This window comes from Alexandromys fortis, unplaced genomic scaffold (genome assembly GCF_014885135.2).
Source record: "Alexandromys fortis isolate MF-2015 unplaced genomic scaffold, M_Fortis_MF-2015_v1.1 scaffold_5, whole genome shotgun sequence".
NCBI lineage: Eukaryota > Metazoa > Chordata > Mammalia > Rodentia > Cricetidae > Alexandromys > Alexandromys fortis.
In genome coordinates this window covers 27,081,292-27,104,178 of record NW_026067924.1, presented here as the reverse complement: position 1 = coordinate 27,104,178, position 22,887 = coordinate 27,081,292, and the positions used below count along the sequence as shown (strand labels likewise).

The following is a 22,887-nucleotide window of genomic DNA, read 5'->3' as shown; positions in this document are numbered from 1 at the left end:
AACAAGAGCTGTGCTGACGTTCAGAAAGCTGGGCTCTTGTGGCTGAGTCATAAAATGAGCATCAGCTGTAAGAATCACTGATGAAGTGCCCGACAGCCTTTGAGATGTGAGCAGTGAGGCAGATGGTCACCATGGTGTCTGGAGTATCAGCAGAGTCAGGAGTTCTTTGTAGGTACCCCTGAATTCTCTATGTTCCTCATGCATGCAAATCTCAATGTGAGTCAATCTGTTTACCCAATCCAATGAAAAGAGCCTTTTTCTTTTCATTTGTTCCTTTCATGTATGGTGTGTGTGTGTGTGTGTGTGTGTGTGTGTGCGCGCGCACGCGCTTTGTATATTTGTTTGATTTGATTTTTTTGAGACAGGATTTTTTTTAGATAGATAGTTCTGACTGTTCTAGAACTCTCTACAAAGTTCATGCTGACCTTAAACTCCAAGAGCTCTGCCTCTGCCTCAGGAGTGCTGGGATTAAAGGTGTGTACCACCACATCTAGAAAAAAAAAAGTCTTTTCCAGACTGTGACTTTGGCAGCTTATAGCCCATAGGAGAGATAAAATCCTGCCTGTGTTTTGTTCATGCATTTGTGACCCTCAAAGTCACATGCGAGACCCAGAAACATTACCAAAAGATGGAGTTCCAGGGACCTTCTTTCTACAGTGCAGCCTTGTGCCTTGATAGGAAACTTAATAGTGAGAGTTCGCTGACTAGACCAGTTCAGGGGAGGGGTGTTAACCTGACTGGCATGTTTTACAACAGGACTCTTAGTCCCTTCAGCACTGATGAAGGCAATAGATGGCCAGCTGGGAGGGAGGCAGCTTCAGAGAGAGATCCCTGGGAGGAAGGCAGTCATGGTGCTGGAATGGCCACAGGCTGGAGCCCCACTGCATCCTTCTCACAGTTCCATGCTCCATATGACCCAGCTGACCCCTCCAGAACTGATGGCTTCAGACACTTCTATGAAACTGTTCCCCAATTCATCTGGCAGACAACCCTCAGCACAGACAAAGGTTCCTTGTCTCCCCATCTCTAACACGGACCTGACCCCTTCAGTCACCCCTTCCCACCCTTGCAGATGCCCACAGGTCTGTTATGTCCATACTCATAATTCTTTCTCTCCTACCATTGTCAGCCTCTTTCCCCAATCTGTGTGTGTGCCGGTGACACAGGGTTCAGGACCTGAAGACAAGGGACGAGTTGCCTATCCTCACTTTCAGGAGAAATCAATACTCGTCATGGGGATAGATGAATGAAAAAAGATAAAAATGTGCCCTTCATACCATCAATACTTTCCCTGAATTTTCACTTAGCCTATACACCAGTGCCAACTCATACTTACTTTTAAGATTCTCTTGAATTCCCTGCCTTTCAGCTGCTCCAAACACTCTTGCTCCTGTATAAAGAATACACAGTTTGTTGTGAACATAAGCAACAATAGAACACGTGATTTTTAGTGTTGTTCTAACTATGGAAGTCAGAGAAAAAGATAGGTAGACAAATATAATCATATGTGTAATGGTAAAATAAAAATGCTGTGGATCCCCCAAGTGGCTGCAGCAGCAGAAACACTGCAGGTCTCCAAAAGCAGCTGATTCCAGAGACAAGGACATGGATAGACATGTCATACAGAGGGAGGTTGGATATTTATTTAGTAGGTTATGGAAGGGAAGAGGAGAAGAGAGAAGAGCAGATAGAGGGGCAGAGAAGGAGACAGAGAGAGGAGAAATGGAAGCTGCTACTTTGAGAGGAAGACAGAAAAGGAAAGAGAGTCAGACTGCAAGCAGGAAGGAAGATCTGCCTGCCTCAACAGATGGGGGAGGGAGTGGGCAGGGCTTGTCTCTTAAAGGGACAGGACAGATCATTACACTATGGAGATAGATAAATATAATTCTATGGGAATTGAAACATATCACAACAATAGCTAAAAATTAGTGTTCAAATTTTAAACTTTGCATGGTTTTCCTTAAAGTCACATTTCCTTATGAGGCAATGGAGTTAATTGAATTTAATGTAGTTAAATTTACTTGTCCAGTATTTCAAGTAAGTAAGAAATGCAGTTATCTATGCTCTGAGCCTCATGGATGCCTCCTCCTTGAGCTCTACTGTCTGGTGGCCATTTCGGGTATGTTGTCTGAAGTTCACAAGACACTGACACCTAACTTACTGGACACAGTAGCAATATAATAAGAGCGTAGCAAACACTGACCTCTTCCAGTTCCTAGAGATGACTTTCAGTTATCATACTGATGAAAGAAAAATCTCCCCACTAGAAGCCAAACTTTTCCCAAATCTAGCCCAGTTACGCCTCTGGATCAGAAATGCCCACCAAGTGCATCTTTGATTCCACCTGGTTTTGAACTAACTAGAGAAAAATTTAGTGTGGAAACTGAAACTTAAGAAGAGACAAGAATTTATTGCAGAAAAAAACTTGAACATAAAACAGATGTTAATCAAATAATGACCAGAAGCAGGATCATAGGCAGACTGATATTCTCTGCAAACACTCAAAATACAAAGCACAAAGAGGCAGGAGCTCTGTCACATGAAACATGAGCAATAGACTGGAATTATGCTCATGATCACTAGGGTTGATCACTAGTGAGGCTTACCCAAAGCCAGGAGCCAATCCACTGGGAAGAAGCCTTTCTCAGGGGACATGTGCAAACCTTCTTATGGAGTCATTAAACTCCATGCCATGATACTAGAAGAGGGAATCAGAATAGATTGTATACCAAACCTTTGGGATAGTCTACGTATATAATAAAAATCTTTTCTTTCTGCCTCGAATTTCTTTTTTTTTTTTTTTTTATTTATTTATTAAATATTTCAGTCTCTTCCCCACCTCCGCCTCCCCTTTCCCTCCCCCTCCCCCAATACGTCCCCCCTCCCTCTTCAGCCCAAAGAGCAATCAGGGCTCTCCGTCCCGTGGGAAGTCCGAGGAAAACCCTCCTCCATCCAGGTCTCGTAAGGTGAGCATCCAAACTGCCTAGGCTCCCACAAAGCCACTACATGCAGTAGGATCAAAGACCCATTGCCACTGTTCTTGATGTCTTAGTAGTCCTCATTGTCCGCTATGTTCAGTGAGACCGGTTTTAACCCAGGCTTTTTCAGACCCAGGTCAGCTGGCCTTGGTGAGTTCCCGATAGAGCATCTCCATTGTCTCAGTGTGTGGGTGCACCCCTCGCAGTCCTGAGTTCCTTGCTCATGTTCGCTCTCCTTCTGCTCCTGATTTGGACCTTGAGATTTCAGTCCGGTGCTCCAATGTGGGTCTCTGTCTCTGTCTCCTTTCATCGCCTGATGAAGGTTAATATTCAGGAGGATGCCTATATGTTTTTCTTTGGGTTCTCCTTCTTCTTTAGCTTCTCTAAGAACCCGAATTGTAGGCTCAATGTCCTTTATTTATGGCTAGAAACCAAATATGAGTGAGAACATCCCATGTTCCTCTTTTTGGGTCTGGCTTACCTCACTCAGGATAGTGTTTTCTATTTCCATCCATTTGCCTGCAAACTTCAAGAAGTCCTTGTTTTTTACTGCTGAGTAGTACTCTAATATGTATATATTCCATACTTTCTTCATCCATTCTTCAATTGAGGGGCATCTAGGTTGTTTCCAGGTTCTGGCTATTACAAACAATGCTGCTATGAACATAGTAGAGCATATATTTTTGTTGCATGATAAGGCCTCTCTTGGGTATATTCCCAAGAGTGGTATTGCTGGGTCCATGGGTAGGTTGATCCCAAATTTTCTGAGAAACCGCCACACTGCTTTCCAGAGTGGTTGTACAAGTTTGCATTCCCACCAGCAATGGATAAGTGTACCCCTTTCTCCACAACCTCTCCAGCATAGGCTATCATTGGTGTTTTTGATTTTAGCCATTCTGACAGGTGTAAGATGGTATCTTAAAGTTGTCTTGATTTGCATTTCCCTGATCGCTAAGGAAGTTGAGCATGACCTTAGGTGTCTTTTGGCCATTTGAACTTCTTCTGTTGAGAGATCTCTGTTCAGCTCAGTGCCCCATTTTATAATTGGGTTGATTAGCCTTTTACAGTCTAGTTTCTTAAGTTCTTTATATATTTTGGAGATCAGACCTTTGTCAGTTGCGGGGTTGGTGAAGATCTTCTCCCAGTCAGTGGGTTGCCTTTCTGTCTTAGCGACAGTGTCCTTTGCTTTACAGAAGCTTCTCAGTCTCATGAGGTCCCATTTATTCAATGAGGCCCTTACTGTCTGTGCTGCTGATGTTATACGTAGGAAGCGGTCTCCTGTGCCCACTTGTTGTAGTGTAGTTCCCACTTTCTCTCCTATCAGGTTCAGTGTGTTCAGACTGATATTGAGGTCTTTAATCCACTTGGACTTGAGTTTTGTGCATGGTGACAGACATGGATCTATTTTCATTTTTGTACAGATTGAAATCCAGTTTTGCCAGCACAATTTGTTGAAGATGCTCTCTTTTTTCCATTGTATAGTTTTAGCTCCTTTATCGAAAATCAGGTGCTCATAGGTTTGTGGATTAAAGTCAGGGTCTTCTATACGGTTCCATTGGTCGACTTCTCTGTTTTTATGCCAATACCAAGCTGTTTTTAATACTGTAGCTCTGTAATAGAGTTTGAAGTCAGGGATGGTAATGCCTCCAGACGTTCCTTTATTGTATAAGATTGTTTTGGCTATCCTGGGTTTTTTATTTTTCCATATAAAGTTGATTATTGTCTTCTCCAGATCTGTGAAGAATTTTGATGGGATTTTGATGGGGATTGCATTGAATCTATATATTGCTTTTGGAAGAATTGCCATTTTTACTATGTTGATCCTCCCAATCCAAGAGCAAGGGAGATCCTTCCATTTTCTGGTGTCTTCTTCTATTTCGTTCTTCAAAGTCTTAAAGTTCTTGTCATATAGATCTTTCACTTCCTTGGTCAGGGTTACCCCAAGATATTTTATGCTCTTTGTGGCTATCATGAAAGGTGATGCTTCTCTGATTTCCCTCTCTGTTTCCTTATCCTTACTGTATAGGAAGGCAACTGATTTTTTCGAGTTGATCTTGTATCCTGCCACATTACTGAAGGTGTTTATCAGCTGTAGGAGTTCTTTGGTAGAGTTTTTGGGGTCGCTTATGTATACTATCATATCATCTGCAAATAACGAAAGCTTAACTTCTTCCTTTCCAATACGAATCCCTTTGATCCCCTTATGTTGTCTTATTGCTATTGCTAGAACTTCAAGCACTATATTGAAGAGGTATGGAGAGAGTGGACATCCTTGTCTTGTTCCTGATTTTAGTGGGATGGCTTTGAGTTTTTCTCCGTTTAATTTAATGTTAGCTGTCGGTTTGCTGTAAATAGCTTTTATTATATTTAGGTATGACCCTTGTATCCCTAGTCTCTCCAATACCTTTATCATAAAGGGGTGTTGGATTTTGTCGAATGCTTTTTCAGCATCTAATGAAATGATCATATGGTTTTTTTCTTTCATTTTATTTATATGGTGGATTACATTGATAGATTTGCGTATGTTGAACCAGCCCTGCATCTCTGGGATGAAGCCTACTTGATCATAATGGATAATTTTTCTAATGTGTTCTTGAATTCGGTTTGCCAGTATTTTATTAAGAATTTTTGCGTCGATATTCATGAGTGAGATAGGCCTGTAGTTCTCTTTCTTGGTTGGGTCTTTGTGTGGTTTTGGTATCAGGGTAACTGTAGCTTCATAAAAGGAATTTGGCAATGACTTTTCTGTTTCTATACTGTGAAATACATTAAGGAGAATAGGTATTAGCTCTTCTTGGAAGTTCTGGTAGAATTCTGCATTGAAACCATCTGGTCCTGGGCTTTTTTTAGAGGGCAGATTTTTGATAACTGCTTCAAGTTCTTCGCGACTAACAGGTCTATTTAGATCTTTCACCTGGTCTTGGTTTAGCTTTGGTATATGGTACTTATCTAAAAAGATGTCCATTTCTTTTGTATTTTCCAGTTTTGTGGCATACAGGCTCCTGTAGTAAGATCTAATGATTCTCTGAATTTCCTCTGTGTCTGTGGTTATGTCCCCCTTTTCATTTCTGATCTTATTTATTTGCGTGTTCTCCCTCTGTTGTTTAATTAGTTTGGATAGGGGTTTGTCTATCTTGTTGATTTTCTCCAAGAACCAACTTTTTGTTTCATTGATTCTTTGGACTGTTTTCTGTGTTTCTATTTTGTTGATTTCTGCCCTCAGTTTGATTATTTCCAGTCTTCTACTCCTTCTGGGCACATCTGCTTCTTTTTTTTCTAAAGCTTTCAGGTGTGCTGTTAAGTCCCCAATGTATGCTTTCTCCGTTTTCTTTAAGTGGGCACTTAGTGCTATGAACTTTCCTCTTAGCACTGCTTTCATCGTGTCCCATAGGTTTGAGTATGTTGTCTCTTTATTTTCATTAAATTCAAGGAAGACTTTAATTTCCTTCTTAATTTCTTCCTTCACCCAGGTGTGGTTCAGTAGTTGATTGTTCAGTTTCCATGAGTTTGTCGGCTTTCTGGGGGCAGCATTGTTGTTGCCTTCTAACTTTAATCCGTGGTGATCTGATAAGACACAGGTGGACACTGATATTCTTTTGTATCTGTGGAGGCTTCCTTTGTTTCCGAGTATATGGTCAATTTTTGAGAAGGTTCCATGAGCTGCAGAGAAGAAGGTATATTCTTTCCTATTTGGGTGGAGTGTTCTATAGATGTCTGTTAAGTCCATTTGTTTCATTACCTCCAGTAATTCTCTTAATTCTCTATTAGGTTTCTGTCTGATTGACCTGTCCATTGGAGAGAGAGGTGTGTTGAAGTCTCCTACTATTAGTGTGTGTGGTTTGATGTCTGCCTTGAGTTCTAGTAATATTTCTTTTATATAAGTGGGTGCTTTTATATTAGGGGCATAGATATTCAGAATTGAGATGTCATCCTGATGAATTGTTCCTGTTATGAGTATAAAGTGTCCTTCTCGATCTCTTCTGATTGATTTTAGTTTGAAGTCCGTTTTGTTGGAAATTAGTACGGCCACACCTGCTTTTTTCTTAGGACCATTTGCTTGAAAGACCTTTTCCCAACCTTTTACTCTGAGTAGATGCCTGTCTTTGTGGTTGAGATGTGTTTCTTGCAAACAGCAGAATGTTGGATCCTGTTTTCGTATCCAATCTCTTAGCCTGTGCCTTTTTATAGGTGAATTGAGACCATTAATATTAAGTGATATTAATGACCAATTGTTGTTTACTCCGGTTATTCTTATTGTTTTTTTGGTAGTAGAGTTTGTGTGTGTGTCCCTTCTTTGAGTTGTGCTGGTGAAGGTTCACTAGATGCCTGAGTTATTGTAGTCAGTGTTGGCATTGTTGGATTCCTTGGGTTGCGATTTTCCTTCTATTACTTTCTGTAGAGCTGGATTTGTGGCTACGTATTGTTTAAATTTGTTCTTATCCTGGAATGTCTTGTTTTCTCCATTGATAGTGAACACTAGCTTGGCAGGGTACAGAAGTTTGGGTTTGCATCCATGGTCTCTTAGCTTTTGAAGTACCTCTATCCAGGACCTTCTGGCTTTCATGGTTTCCATAGAGAAGTCAGGTGTAATTCTGATCGGTTTACCTTTATAGGTTACTTGGCCTTTTTCCTTTGCAGCTCTTAATATTCTTTCTTTAACCTGTCTATTTTGTGTTTTGATTATTATATGGCGAGGGGAAGTTTTTCTTTGATCCAGTCTGTTTGGTGTTCTGTATGCTTCTTGAATATTCAAGGGGATAACTTTCTTTATGTTGGGAAAGTTTTCTTCCATAATTTTGTTAAAAATATTTTCTGGGCCTTCGAGCTGTGATTCTTCTCCTTCTTCTATTCCTATAATTCTTAGGTTTGGTCTTTTTATTGTGTCCCATATTTCTTGAATGTTTTGTGATGAGAATTTGTTGGCTTTGCTGTTTTCTTTGATCAGTGCATTTATTTTCTCTATGGTGTCCTCAGCATCTGAGATTCTTTCTTCTATCTCTTGTAGTCTATTGATTATGCTTGTTTCTGTAGACTCTGCTCGTTGGCCTAGATTTTCCATATCCAGCTGTTCTTCCCTTTGTGTTCTCTTCCTTGCTTCCCTTTCAGTTTTCAATTCTTGCACTGTTTCCATTACCTGTTTGATCGTTTTTTCTTGGTTTCCCAGGGTCTCATGTACATATTTACTTAATTCTTCGAACTTTTTGTTATTCTTCTCATCCATTTCTATAAGGGTGTTTATTACATATTTTTTAAGGGATTCTATTGCTTTCATAAAGTCAATTTTTTCCACTTCTTCTGTGTTAGGGTGTTCAAATCTTTCTGTTGTAAGATCTTTGGGATCTGGTGTTTTCATGTTGTTTTTCTGATTAATGGGTGATGTTCTGCCTTGGCGCCTGCCCATCTCCTCCTTTCAATGCTATCTAATTGGTCTTTTAAAATCAGATCAGGTTTCTCTGCTGGCCAGAGGCTTCTCTTACTAATTGCCCTCGCTCTGTTTCCTGGCTCCTGCTGGGGGCCAAGAACCCTCTCACCCCTAAGAAGGGTTTTCCGGAACCGGTCCCGGCTCCCCGTTTGCCAGGGCCCTCGCCAACCAAAGGCCTACCTCTTTGATTTAATTGTAGTGGGGCGATCTGCTCTCGGTGTTGCCGCTGGTCCCTGCCGCCTGCGACCTCTGCCGCTGCGCTGGTCCCCTCCAGTCTCGGCGGCAGCCGTCGTTGCCTGCCTGCGCCTCCCAGCTCCGTCTGCCGGCGCGGGCGCCTCCCAGCTCCGTCTGCCGGCGCGGGCGCCTCCCAGCTCCGTCTCTCTGCCTCGAATTTCTATAGAAATGTATTATTTATTAGAAATTTATTTCTTTAACATATATTTATATTATTTTACTCTTAGTTTGATACTTTAGAAAATTGGTGGTGTTTTCTTCCAGAATCAAATATGCTGTTATGAAACTTGTATTTAAAAAGTGAAACAAGAATTATTTAGCTCAAGTTAAATGAATTAAACGCAGTGCCACAAAGTTCCTAGAGCTGGGTAGATAACAGTGTGCCAAAGAAAGGCCCCTTTGTGCTACAGTATCAGGGTATGCCTTTCTGGGGAATCTATAAGCATCAGAAGGTTTGGGGAATACTAGAGGCCAGGAAGTTCAAGAACAAGGGCATTGTGGTTGCTTACAAGTTTTGTAAACTGTAAATAGAGCAACTATAAGGATTCAGGTGCAGTTATTTGGTGTTTCACATCCAGATCTTAATCCATTCGGTGCCTGCCCTGGTGCCTGATGGAAGATGAAGATGCAATTAAATTTTCAAATGAGTCTTCAGTCACGAGATGCCGTTGACTAGGTGCTCTCTACCTCGTGGACTCAAGGGTTGACTTTAGCCTGTACTGGGTTCTCTGATGTATTTGGACTGAGTTCTGCACTTTCTTCTTGTTCCACCGGCTCACAGAAGGCATTCACTCCGCTGTCATCTGTAACAGGCTTTTGCCACCAGCACGCTACCAGCTAAGTTAGGGTATGTCTCCCAGCATGAATGCTTTGCTCCAGTACTCGCTGGGTTTTCCTGGAGGATCCGTTTTTCTGGCTTAAATAAAGAATAACTAAACTACACTTTAGCTAGGTGTTGTTTAAAATAAAGCACTCTTGCTGCTTCTGTTAGTATCCTAACCTTATAATCAACTGGGAGAAAAATTCGTGAGCCTAATCTTCCTCCTCTACGATGGCAGGGTATCTTCCTGTGTGTTCTAATATTGCCAGTGCCCTTAAGTAGAGGTGTTTCATTTTTATACTTCTAGGGAGTGCACACCTGTAGAGCTCAGAGGACAGCTTATAGGACTCAGTTCTCTCTTTCCACCGTGTGGGTTCAGACAATCAAACTCAGGTGGTCACGCTTGGTGGCAAACACCCTTTCCTTCTTGGTCCGTGTCTCCAGCCCCGTTAGTGAGTTATAAAGCATTAATCATCTCAGTCCATCCCTCCTTTCCCTAGCACCTTGTTTGTGGCTATTATAAACAGGGTTGTTTCCACTTTATTGTTTCTCTCTAGTGGTTATGTGTATATATGAAAACTATTGATTTGTGTGTGAGCTCTGCTCCCTCTCGTTCTATTGAACTCTCTTCCTGCTTCCAGTAGTATTTCAGCTGGGCTGTCTTGGGGGTGCCACGTATGCAGTCTGGTCAGACGGCTCTTGTATCACCTGCTCCTTTCAATTATTGCACTTCTAATTTATTTCTCTTGTGCTGAGTGGTAGTTTCAACAGATACCAAATAATGGAACTACACTGTGCATTCTTCTAACGGCAGCAGAAATGCCTCCAGGTGGCCCCATTAAGCTATGTGTTTTGTCAGACACTGGCTCCGTTTCTGTGACCATGATCATCTTTCTCTATTGTATTCTAAATACAATCTATTTTTGTATTTTATCTAAAGTCAAGATTTGTTCAGATGCTGGCTCTATGAACATGGTTCATAGTTATCTTTTTGTATTGTAGTTTTACATACAACCTATTTTCACATACTGGAAGAAATGAGCTATTCTGTTTAGTAAATTGTAGTTTATTTAGAAATTATAAAAATCTGTGATTTTCTTTCTTGTGTGGTCTCAATCAAGTGTGTATTTTCAACATGGTCATTTCTAAAATAATTTGAGGCTGTTCTTAGTTTCATAACATTATATACCACATTGAAGTCATCTGTCTGATATTTTAAAAGTCAGTGGGTTCAACAAGCCTTAGATGGGTGGTTGAGGAATGGGATCTTTGATGATTTTGCTGTTTACTTTATAGAAATCAGAGTTTTTCTGTTTTCGATAGTTCTTCCTCATGATATTCTATATGGTATTACTTTTACTCCAATCTAGATTTGTGCCCTTTTTCTGATTTCTCTAGGTAGGGTTTCTCTGGACGCTCTAGTTATCTAGCTATCCTGGAACTCGCTCTGCAGAGCAGCCTGACCTAGCACCCACAGAGATCTGCCCACTTCTGCCTCTGAGTGCTGGGATTAAAGGCATGCACCACCACCTCCCAAATTGATTGTGCCATTTTTTAGATTAATTTATTTCATTTTATGTATATGAATGCTTTCGGTTGTATGTATGTCTCTGTACTTCATGTGTGCCTGATGCCCACAGAGGTCAAGAGAGGGTATCAGATTCCCTGGAACTAGAATTATAGAAAAGCTGCCATGTGGGTGCTGAACCCAAGTTTTCTGGAACAGCAACAAGTGCTCTTTACAACTGAGTCATCTCTCCAGCCCTAAATTGAGGCCATTTTAAGAGAAAATAGGTTGAACAAATATCAGTGATGGTTCCAAACAACTTTTCATTTTATAAACTATCACAGCATTGTTTGACGGAGTAGATGTTGCTGGTACCACACCCAAGCTCCTCCAGGGTTCTCTTGCATTACTGCTCTATGCACTGGCTGGGAACCGCTCATAGCTATGTCTTCTCCTGACAAACGCCTTGGCTAGAGGAAGCCAGTGCTCTTGGAATACCTATAGCTGACATCTCAGAGTACTGAACTCACAGCCTCACCTCGAGGCATGATGACCTTATTCTAGTCTGCATATTACAGAATTTATGCAATGTCAACCTCAGACTACAGCAAAATCTCTTCTTCACCCAGCTTCTGCCCTGTCTTGATTTACTATAAATTATCTTCTGGAATCTCCAACTCAGCCTCTGATTTTGGGTGTCCTGACTAAGTCACATTGTTTATACAAAGCATCACTTATGGGCCAGTGCACTGCACATCCCAGGAATCAAGGATTTACAAACTGGGAACAAGCCAGATGGTGGTGACATGAGCCTTTAATCCCAGCACTCAGGAGGCAGAGACAGGAGGATCTCTGAGTCTGAGGCCAGCCTGGTCTACAAAGCTAGTTCCTGGACAGCGAAGGCTACACAAAGAAACCCTGCCTTGAGGAAAAAAAAATGGAACCAAAGTATCACAAAGAGAATACAACTCATTTCCAGGCAAGAGTGGGTGGCTTCTGCCCACTAATGTCACCTCATACACCTTTGACTCATCCATGGGAAGCAAAATTCACAAGACTTGAGATTATTTTTTTTCTCAGAACAGGCAGGATCTTCATCTGGAAGAGTGGGGAGTACAGTATCTTACAGAACTGAAGACCCCTCTGGGCTTATTCTATACTCTATACTAGAACTGTAGGGTGAAAGACTTAAGAAAAACTTGTCTTCCTAGAGCGTACAATATAGCTTGTGTTTCTAGTAATTTTTGCTTGTATTTTTGATATTGAGCTCTATTTTCCAACTCATAAAAGACTAATGTCATCAAGTCACCCTCTGTGGCATTTGGAGGGAGAAATAAGGACAAGACCTCTATCTTCTGTTCTCCCCAAACTCGGACTGTCAGCCTTGAACTTAGCTGAACCTCATAAGAATTTGTATAGTTTTCATTTTTACTATGTAATTCTCAAGCATTTAATTTTCACCTCTTCCTGTTTTAAGTTTCCAGCCCTCTTGTTTCACTCCTGTTATCTTCTCCCCAAGTTCTCCTATCTACCCCTTTCTCTGGTTCACCACTCCCCAAATCACGATGTCTGGATTCTACACCGCTGCAGCCCCCAAACTCTTCTTTCTACCCCTTTCTCTGGTTTATTACTCCTGAATCACGATGTCTGAACTCTACACTGCTACAGCAGCCTCCTGCCTATTACCTCATCCCTCTTAGGATGTTGCACTGAACCCACGCAGGGACAACAATGTCACTGTCCCGATCAAAAAGTTCATTAACAGTCTCACGGTCTAGTGTGTAAAATCTAGTATCTATCTTAAGGGTGGCATTCAAAATCTTGTCATCAATTTCCACTTGCCTTTTAAGCCTAAGAACTCCCACTTTTGTATACAAATCTCCCACTAGTACCAAAATGAACTTTTCATTGCTGTATGCACACACATACACACACACACACACACACAAATTAGGCATGTTCTCTATCCTGTCTATACCTTGGGCCACTGTCTTTGTTCTGCCTAAGATACACCATTTCTCAGAATCTGCTCAAACACTAAAGTTCTACTGTAAGCTTCCTAAATATGATTCTGTGTGTATGTGTGACAGTGTGTGTGTGTGTGTGTGTGTGTGAGAGAGAGAGAGAGAGAGAGAGAGAGAGAGAGAGAGAGAGAGAGAATCTTATTTTACAGATCTTCTGTTTCTATACTGTCTCCCTAAATACATGCTAAAGGGTGGGGCCATGTTTTAAGTGTCTTGTCTCCAGCGTTCCTTAACTTGGTGCTGGCACATTGTAGGTGAGATTAATGAAAAGTGAATCAGCAAATAATGCATTTCTTGAGCCGCATAATTGTACTAAATATGGCAGAGCCTGGAGTCAAGCAGTGTTGAGAATTAATGAGGGGCGAAGGGAAAGCAGTTTCTTTTTTTCTACGGCTCTAATTTCCATGGAATCAAAAGAAGCCAGGGCCTCGAGAGTCACAGTGCCTACTCTCAAAGAGCCATCTGAGTTATAGTCCATGTACGCCAGCCATCTACATGCTGAAACACTCTTAGAGTTAGCAATGCCGGTTTGCATCACCTGCTTTAATGCAGCTAGAACCTGGAAATGCTTTCTCCATCAGGAGAGTGTCCTCATTACGTGTTCCTCAACAGTCCACGGATCCTGTTAACTCTTTCAATTAGGAAAAGGCTCCTAGGCATCCTGGGAGAAGTGACTAGCTGGCTCCTGCGGCTCCCTGTAGCTTTAGCTCCTGCTGACAAATGACTGTTAGCTCCACCTGCAGGACTCCTAGTCAGGAGGCGGTCCGCCTGGGGAACAACTAAGAGAGGATTCCTGGACCCGAGGAAAGAAAGCCAGGCATGGTGTGTAGCTGTTTTCAGCTCTCCTGCGGGAAGAAAGCATTAGGACTTTGCTTGTATCCTCTTTTTGCTTTTCTCAAAGCAGGTTAGCTGCCGGCTTGAGAACATTCTCAAAAGATTATCAAGAAACTAAATCCCACCATGAAACTAAATCCCACCACAGGGAAGGAGACAGTAGAAAGACAGCACGTCGTGGACACCTGAGTCCTTCTAAGAAATGGAAGTCACCAGAGCCAGGAGAGCAATGAGAATGGGTAGGAGGTAGTGTGTGTGTGTGTGTGTGTGTGTGTGTGTGCGCGTGCGTGTGCGTGTGCGTGTGCGTGGAGGGGTTTGTGCTTAGGAGAAAAGGGACAGACCCAGCTGGGGAGTGTTGTTTCAAACTTGGGACAAATGGCTAACATATCAAAGTGGACTCTAGCCGCCAGATTCTCCCTGCAGCCCTCAGTCCCTATCTGTTACAGGGCCCTCCTGGCTCCCTACCTGAATTCTCCAGCTCATAAGGCTGGGCTATTCTTCCCTATATAATCTGATTATTTTGATTACCTGGTCTCTGTACCTTTGGGCCTCCTGACTGCTGCACCTAGTAGCCCGCCTCACACACACACACACACACACACACACACACACACACACACCTCTCTCTTCAGCCCTTGCTTCCCCTCCCCGCCTCCTCACATGGCTCAGTCTGGTCATGTCCACTCTGGACTCTTCCCTTCCTCTGGTTACACTACCCCAAATCTACAATAAAACTTCTCCTCCACCATGCCTAGGAGCAGTCATGTTCCCTTCATTTCTAGTTCTTTTTTTCATTCGGCACAGTTGGCTGCCACGGAGGTTGTAGCATGGATAGTGGATTAACCTCTGCTAACTGCAGACAATGCAAGCACGTGTTTGCCCTCCTTTCCCCTTACCCCATCCTTAGGCTTCCATCTGATCCCCTTGGCAAAGTATTCTCCCTTTCCTCCCTGCCTCGTCCCTATTCTGTCCCACAAAGGAAGATCCACACAGGGGGTGGGAGTAGAGAAGGAGGTCAGCCAGGCTTCAGGATTTAGCTCTCAATGGAGCAATTCTCTACTTAGAACGAGTCTGTATCGAGTACTTTACAAGGCTGTCAGCACTGTTTGCGCTCGGAAAAGTAAATCTTATTAAAAATGGAAGGTCTGCTCCACTGGGGGGCCCAATTTGCATATCATCTCTTTAAAGAAATGGTTCATACATAAATTTATCAAAGGATTTAACAGAGTCCAGGAAAATCTGAGGCTAAGCCAGCGCTCTGCACCTACCGCGCACCACACAGAATCCGAACCTCAGCAAACAGCAGCGTGCGCACACATAGAGCAGAGCCGGTGGGCATCCCAACCCATGCTCTGACTTTCAGTGGCGGGACCTTGAGAGTTGGATTTGTATGGGATCCTCCGACAAGGACTGAAGCCATCTCTCTAATTACAGACTCCTGGGGAGCCCCTTCTTAGAGGATTTCATGGAGATTCTGCTTTCTGTTCTCCAGGCATTCACCATTAAAGCGAGGAGAATATGTGTGCTCACACTTGCATCCATGAGGGCAGGAGAAAGAATCATCTTTGGCCTTCTTCGTAGTCTTCTGAAACAGCGGCGGCCATGACATATTTTAAAGACCTTAAATTTAGAATGTGCTTTCAAGGTTTCCAGAGAGCCAGTTTTGTTGACCAAGTTCCTTTGGCTCTGACTGAGTAGATGGGCATTGTCTTGTGAAAAATAAGTCATGAAATGTCTAGTGTTGTTTATTTTATGTAGTATGAACTATTTGTCATCTCATAACAGTTGATCAAATTGGGGGAAAAAAAGGTAAAAATTTGGAGATGGCAAAGTGGTGTAAGGAAGGGAGTATCCCCCATTTTATAGGTCGGAAACTGGTTATTCAGGGAGCTCTCTCTCTCTCTCTCTCTCTCTCTCTGTGTGTGTGTGTGTGTGTGTGTGTGTGTGTGTGTGTGTGTACTCATGCCATGGTAGACTTGTGGAGGTCAGAGTTCAACATCAGGTGTCAGTCCTAACCTTCCCTCTTGTTGGAAACAGGGTCGCTTGTGTTTGTCACTGCTAGCTAGCTGTCCCCCAAGCTCCCAGGGCCTCTCTGGTCCTGTTTCACTGTAGGAATGCTGGGATTACTGGCACAGGCGACAGCACCTGACTTTACATCAGTTCTGGGGATTCGAACTCAGGTCCTCAGGCTGTTTACCCACTGAGCCAGCCCTCTGACACCTCAAAGAGCGTGTTTTCAAGTGGCCATTCTGTCATTGTGGCCTCCAAACTCTCTGCTCTTGCTCTTGCCCTGCAGTGAGAGTCTTTAGAGGACGTGATGATAACCGAAGGTGTTTTACAAAATGCCTCTGGCGATCTTGATGGAGTTGTTAGAATTCCTTCTGCTGGTCCCTAGCAGAAGCTCACTTCCACAGTCCTATAAATCACTCCATAAAAGTTATTTACTTCTCAGGTTTTATAGCCCCAAAGACCAGCAGTTGTGTGTCCCGAAAATAGGCCAGAAAGGAGAGAAATAATTTGGGGCTACTCCTTTGGTGCCTCTACGAAACCTCAGCGTTGGGAGATTTGCCTCTGAGCCAGGGAAAGCGCTGAATGTGAGCAGAAGTTCTGCTGCCTGCTTCCTCCCGTCTATCCCGCAGCTCCCGGGAGAAGGAGGGCAGCTTTACAGTTTCCAGTATGACTCCCCCCTCCCTTCCTTTGCTTTTATGGATTTGTGACATTATTCTTAGATATAAGAGTCAGGAAGTATAGATTTTATATAGATATCTAAAATCATATATATATAAATGTATTATATATAATAAAATAGAAGCAGAAGTGTCTAGGGAGATGAAGGGCACTAATGGGAGAGAGAGAGTGATGAGAACAGAGAAGTAGATGATGAAGTGAAAATGTTTCAAATATACAATATATGCTTATATTAAAACATTCTTTGTATGAGCCGGACGATTAAGAGCAGAGCCATAAAATGCTGTCTCCTGGGCCAGCCTTGGCCAATGTACTCATGAACTCATAGCAGTTTCAGTGGCCTGCACAGGGCCTACAAGAGCGGGCCCATCAATAGTCCATCAAAGATGTGGGAGGGACTTAAGTGGGCTGGGCCCTCCCTGGGAAATAATGGCAATATGTGGCTACTTGGGGCTGGGAAGCCATTGTTTTCAGTGGTACCCACTGGTGAGTGTCCATGCTCCAGTGGCTACCCATCTGGCCCTGATTACATTCAGTGGGTACCAAAAAAAAAAAAAGCCAAAAACAAAACAAATGGACATAAAAGTGGGACAATTGAAACCTTGTCAGAAAAAGTGAGGTTGGTGGGGATCAAGTGGGGATAAGAAAGGGTAAAGAAATTAATGTGATTGCAATGTGTATATATATATATGTATATATATATAATATATATATGAAACTGTCAAAGGAACATTTTTAAATTTCCTTGTGTAATACAATACCATGTAGGATGAACATATACAAAGATTTTAAGATTTAGAGATTCAGGACATGCCTATAAACATGTGCCCCTAAATCAGAGTCCCTGGAATGAGATCAGAGTCAAACCGGATCCCAAGCAATGGTCATGGACACAGCTCAGAGCTCCTTCTCAAGGCTGCAGTCAATGTAGTAGCCTCAGAGTGGAGCTGGTCATTCTGTCTGCCCTGAGCACCCACTTCTGATAAGGTGTCCAACCTTAAACAGGGTGACCTAGAGAAGAGACACCCCCACCCCAGACACCACTTCATCAGCCTCTGACATGTGATCGTGGAGGGGGCGTGTTCTGAACCTGACCCTGTGCCATGTCACCAGCCTTCACACGCCTGTGCCCTGAGAGGCCTAAACATCAGCCCCGTAGCTACATTCTGCTTTCTGCCTTGCTCCTGAGGCACGAGTTGTACACAAACCACACGCTCTTGAGTGTTCCAAACCACTGAACCTTGTCCGGCTACAGGGCTGACCTCCACTGAGGTATAAGGCTTTGAAAGGCAAGTGTCCCCACAGGACTCAACCGTGTGCTAAGTAAAACAAAGGGCAGAATCCAGCAGGACTTAGAGAGAGAGAAGTACATTTGGGGTAGGAAGTGAAGGAATGACGTCGTCTGAATTCCACAATTCACACGGATCCTGAAAACTGAAGGAAAGAAAAAGCCAATGTTTGTAGCCCTTGCATATGCCCAGGTGTCTCCACAACACCCTGTATACCAGTAACGTTTTTCACTGCTGCAGCAAAAGAGCTGACAGGAGGCAATATAAGAAAGGAAGGGTCTGCTGTGGCTTATAGTTCCAGAGCCTATAACATACAGTGCACCATGGCAGGAACACATAGTGACTGATGATGACTGGTCATGCATCCATGATCAGGAAGCAGAGTGAACAGGAGATGGGGCCAGCTGTGAGTTCTCAATGCCTGTCCCTGTCCCTAGAGACCCACTTCCTCCAGGGAAGCTCCACCTCCTAAATGCTCCACAACTTCCCCACCCAGCACTCCCTAGGGAGTGAGCTTACAAACACAAGAGTCTAGGAGGGCCATATATTCATGCTACACTTGGGGCCACCTCTCCCCCTGAAAATACAGATGTGTCTGCAAGACAGATCCCAAGCTAGGGGTCCTTCCTGGGCCCTATGGGCCTGCTGCGCACCTCCTCTCTGACACTTCCATCTCAGTGAAGATACAGCTGTCATTCCGGAGGGCAAGCACCTGTGGCAGAATCTCCGAGGGTAGAATTTGGATTGTTATTGCACACAGGACTAAGAGCCCAACCTCTGTCCGTTTAAAACCCCTGAGGTGGCCCAGCTTCTCTTCCAGAGACAAGTTTGACTATGACTGTCTCTCCTTTATCTCTAGTATCAATATTTCCACAAACTTCTGCTACAAAAGAAAAAAACTCTTTACTTCTCATCAGGTCAACAGTCATTGGGGCAGAACACAAGAGTGACCATGTTGCTCCCAGTCTCAAGATCTCAGAATGACGTCTGTCAGTCTGGGACCGGACCTTTGCGTGGCTGTGGTGATATAGACTGAGAGCAATGTAAAGGGAGGGTCTATCTATTTTGTGCATGGTTTCAGAGATTTCAGTCCCTTGTGCCCAGGGTGGCATAATAGGATAGAGAAACTTTCGCCCTAGTGGGCTGGGAAGCAGAGAAAAGGAAATTATCCACACTCCACTTTGTTCCTTTGTCAGCGCCTTCTGTTCCGCAGAGGTTCCCAGCCCAAGGGATGGTGCTGTCACATCCGGAATGAAAGTTCCCCAACAGTTGGTCCTCTCTGGAAACAGATTTATAAATATACCTGGAAGCACATCTCACAAATCTCCTTAGGTGATTTTAAATATAGTCAGGCTGACAATAAAGACTAATCGTCACCCTGCCATAAACACCAAGGCTGGTGGCTCCAGGAAGGTTGATACGTTCCCTGCAGTGACGTCCTTGCAGCCTAAGCTGTTCTGACCACCCTCTGTGTCCCCTAGGCTTGGACACCAAACAGGCGCAGGTCATCGTCCTGTCCTCTGGGACCAAGTGCATCAGCGGTGAGCACATCAGTGACCAGGGGCTCGTTGTCAACGACTGCCACGCTGAAATTGTGGCCAGGCGGGCATTTCTTCACTTCCTCTACACTCAGCTGGAGCTGCACTTGAGGTAAAGGGGCCCCTGGCATGGGCAGGTCTGACACACCTTAGCTAGTGAAAAGGCAGGCGACAAGGCAGTTCAGAATGTGCCATGCACTTGGCACCATATAGCATCTGTGTTTATTCAGACTTGGAGCGCCCTTTGGATACTGCACAGACACGGAAGTGTTCAGTTGCCTGATTTGGCATTACACCCAACATCTCACTCCGGGAAGCATACTGCTTGCCTTCAGGTTACACACACAAGTTACCGCACAGGTGCCCACAGGCATGACACACAGGAAGACACCTTGCCATGGCTCATTCCACTTGGTGATTTTTTTTCAACTAAAACACTCAGGCAGCAACGATAACATCCCTCAAAAAAGCAATTTTCTTTATGAAACTCAGATATTCACAAGAGCGCAGGGCACAGCCATTCCCTGGATCTTACATATCTTCAGTAAGCTATTTATCCAACCTGCTCCTCAAATTACAAATGTCAATGGGACAAGAAAGCAATACACCCATGGATCGCAGGGAATTTCTTGCAACAAAAAAAATGCAAACACCAAAAAGGAGAGGACAAAACAGGGAAAGACAGAGAAAAGAAGGTGAAGGACAGAGAAAGGGAGGAAAGAAGAGAGAGGGAGGGGAGGGAAAGAGGAAGAAAAGGAGGAAACTGACTTGGCTGTCTCTCAGGAAATAGGAGTCATTGCTCTCTGAAACTGCAATTCCGTCGATGGAGTTGAAAGACTGTTTGGTATAATGTGAGATAACTTGAATCGATTAGCTTGCTCCCTGGGGAAAACCTTCATTTCGGCCATGGAAAGGTGCCAGGTTAACACTGACACTTCTGCTCCACTCTGACAAAATTGTGTCCACTTCAAGCAGGGCTCACAGGTCAGCAATTTCTACAAAAGAAAGAGGGTCCCCTCTGCAGCCTGGTCAGTTTGGGTTTGAGAATTTCTCAACCAGTGTAGCTTCCTAGACAGTTCAGAATTATTCATGTCTAGCTAGGGCCATCTCTCACGGGCCAGGCTCATAAATGGGCTGTCGTTTTATTTCCTGTCCCCAGTTTTAATCTCAGGGTCAGGCTGTTTTCATTGTGTGAACCAAAGGCAAATGACTCTTACAAAATACACGGTAGCCACCTTGATAGAGGTATTCGATACTTTGTAGTTCTTGTCCTAAGAAGTCAAGTCACCCTGTCCTGGTGGCCTCAGATCCCCACATCCCCACATTACCAAATACGTGGGGATTATTATCCATTCCCTAGACTTTTAGATTTCAAGTCAGGAGATTTGAGTAAAGTCATGTACCCTTGTGTGTGCATGTGTGTACTTGTGTGCGCATGGGTGTGCGAAGGTGGAGATCAGAGACAAACCTCAGATGTCATTTCTCAGAAGCCATCTACCTGAGACAGGAGGTTTCACCGACCTGAAACTCCCAAAACAGGGTAATCTGATTGGCCAGTAAGGGATGAGAATCAGCTCTGTCTCCACCTCCCTGGCGTGGGATCAAAAGCGCATGCCAGCAATCCCGTATGTTTTTAAACGTAGGTTCTAGGAAATAAACTTGGATCTTCATGCCTGCCAACCAAGCCATCTCCTAAGCCTGCCATATACGTTTTAACGATGATTTTCTGGAATGAACAGGTGCTAAGAAATGTAGTCAATTTGATGGAATTTCTGATGTCCCCATGGCAGCCATCAGGAAATAGCAGGCTGTCATATTAGCTGGAATCTCTCTGGAAGACACAATAAACCCCAGCAGAAGCACAGGTAGATTTGCTCATGTGACACTCCATACACATTCCTGAAGCAAGCCAGTCACAGTGGTTTAATTGCCATGGGTCTCCTAGACAGAATGTTCTTTTTTTGCATCTTCCGGCTGCCCTTTCTTATCGTTTGAAACAGGGTTCCTTGAATCCACTAATAACGGCCTCTTAGAGGGGCTTTAGTGAGTGGCTCATTCACATGAACCTGTTAGCAAGTGCAGAAGTCACACAAAGGGAAAAAGGGCCCAATTGATGCCAAGCAGACTCAAATAAAGGCAATACCTTAATACACTCAATTAATTTTTATCTTTGCCCGGGTTTGGATGCATTTTAGGCACCTCACAGTTATCTGGAAAAATCTAAAATGGTCACACCCATCCCTGTATGCAGGAGGGTACCAAAAATGGCTGCCAAGGGTCTCAAGAACAAGTGAGCTTTCCCTCCGTGGGTCTGGCTCTGCACTGGGGAACCAAGACTGGATGCAGTTGCTCACAGGACTGCAGGAGAAGAGCCACACATGATGGAGGAGTCTGCTTGGGCACAAGAAAGGAGGCAGTAACAACTAAGCTTGGAGGAGTCTCGAGGATTTCTGGGGACACAATGTCCATTCTGCTGCCTAGGAGATCTCAAGGCCCTGCGATGCAAAATCATCACCAACGGGGCAGAACTTGTACAAACAGCAAGAATGGCAGAAAGCAGACTGCAGGGGTTTGCAGAAGGGTCTGGAAGAAAAAACACAGCTCAGTTTTTCAATGCCCAGTGTGGTATCGTTCCTCCTTAGGGAGGCAGGGTTGCTCAAAATGTGGGGTTAAAGGCTATAAAGAAGGTTTTCATGAAGCAAGAAGATATAAAGCTCCAAGATTAGGAGGCATGGGTTTGTTCTAGATCTACCCAGAATGATTTTTAAAAAGCCAATTCTGCACTGTTTGCTGTTTCCACCTAGTTTGTTGGCACTCAAGCTCAGACACTGCTTAAAATCTCTTTTCCCTCCATTGCACACCCTAGCGCCCACTTAGGCTGCTTTAGTCAGTAGTGTCTCAGGACACCTCGTGAATGGTGACTTGCAGGCACAGAGGACTGTGGTTTTGTAATGGTAGATACTGGCTTGTAAAAGATAGATCTCAAATGGTTGGAGAGATAGTTCAGTTTGTAAAGTGATTCTCACACAGAATGAAGACCAAAGTATGACACTAAGAATTCATGCCTAAAAAGAAGAGGGAAAAAGCCGGGCACAGTGGCACGTGCTTATAATCCCAGAGTTGAGAAGGTGGAGACAGGCAGCCCCTGAGGCTCACTAGCCAACCTAGCCTACACGATGAGTTCCAAACCAAGACTCAATGTCAAAAAAAAAAAAATTGGTGGATGATACCTGAGGACCTGAGGAATAACACCTGAAGCTGTCTTCTGACCTACATGCACACACACGAGAGAGGAGAGAGAGAGAGAGGGAGAGAGAGAGAGAGAGAGAGAGAGAGAGAGAGAGAGAGAGAGAGAGAGAGCTAAAGTGTGACTGCTCAGGGAGGATGGAGAGGGAAACATTACTGCTGGTTGTGTCTGTTCCTAGGTAGTTTCACTGAGGCCTGTTCCCAAAGTGTTCATGCAAGAGGCAAACAACATATGAGCGTAGAGAAGGTAAAAGCTGGGGAACTGCTAACCCCACAAAACAAGACAAAAGCAAGCACCAGCAGAACA

The 22,887-nt window shown here is 43.8% G+C and overlaps 1 protein-coding gene across 1 annotated transcript in view; it reads left to right on the top strand.

Annotated features, from left to right (window-relative positions):
* Adarb2 (adenosine deaminase RNA specific B2 (inactive)) overlaps nucleotides 1-22,887 on the top strand; it is a 541,704-nt gene that overhangs the window by 468,838 nt on the left and 49,979 nt on the right. Inside the window, exon 5 of the mRNA XM_050142297.1 lies at nucleotides 19,278-19,446. Coding sequence (XP_049998254.1) covers nucleotides 19,278-19,446 — 169 coding nt within the window. The remainder of the gene's footprint in view (nucleotides 1-19,277; nucleotides 19,447-22,887) is intronic.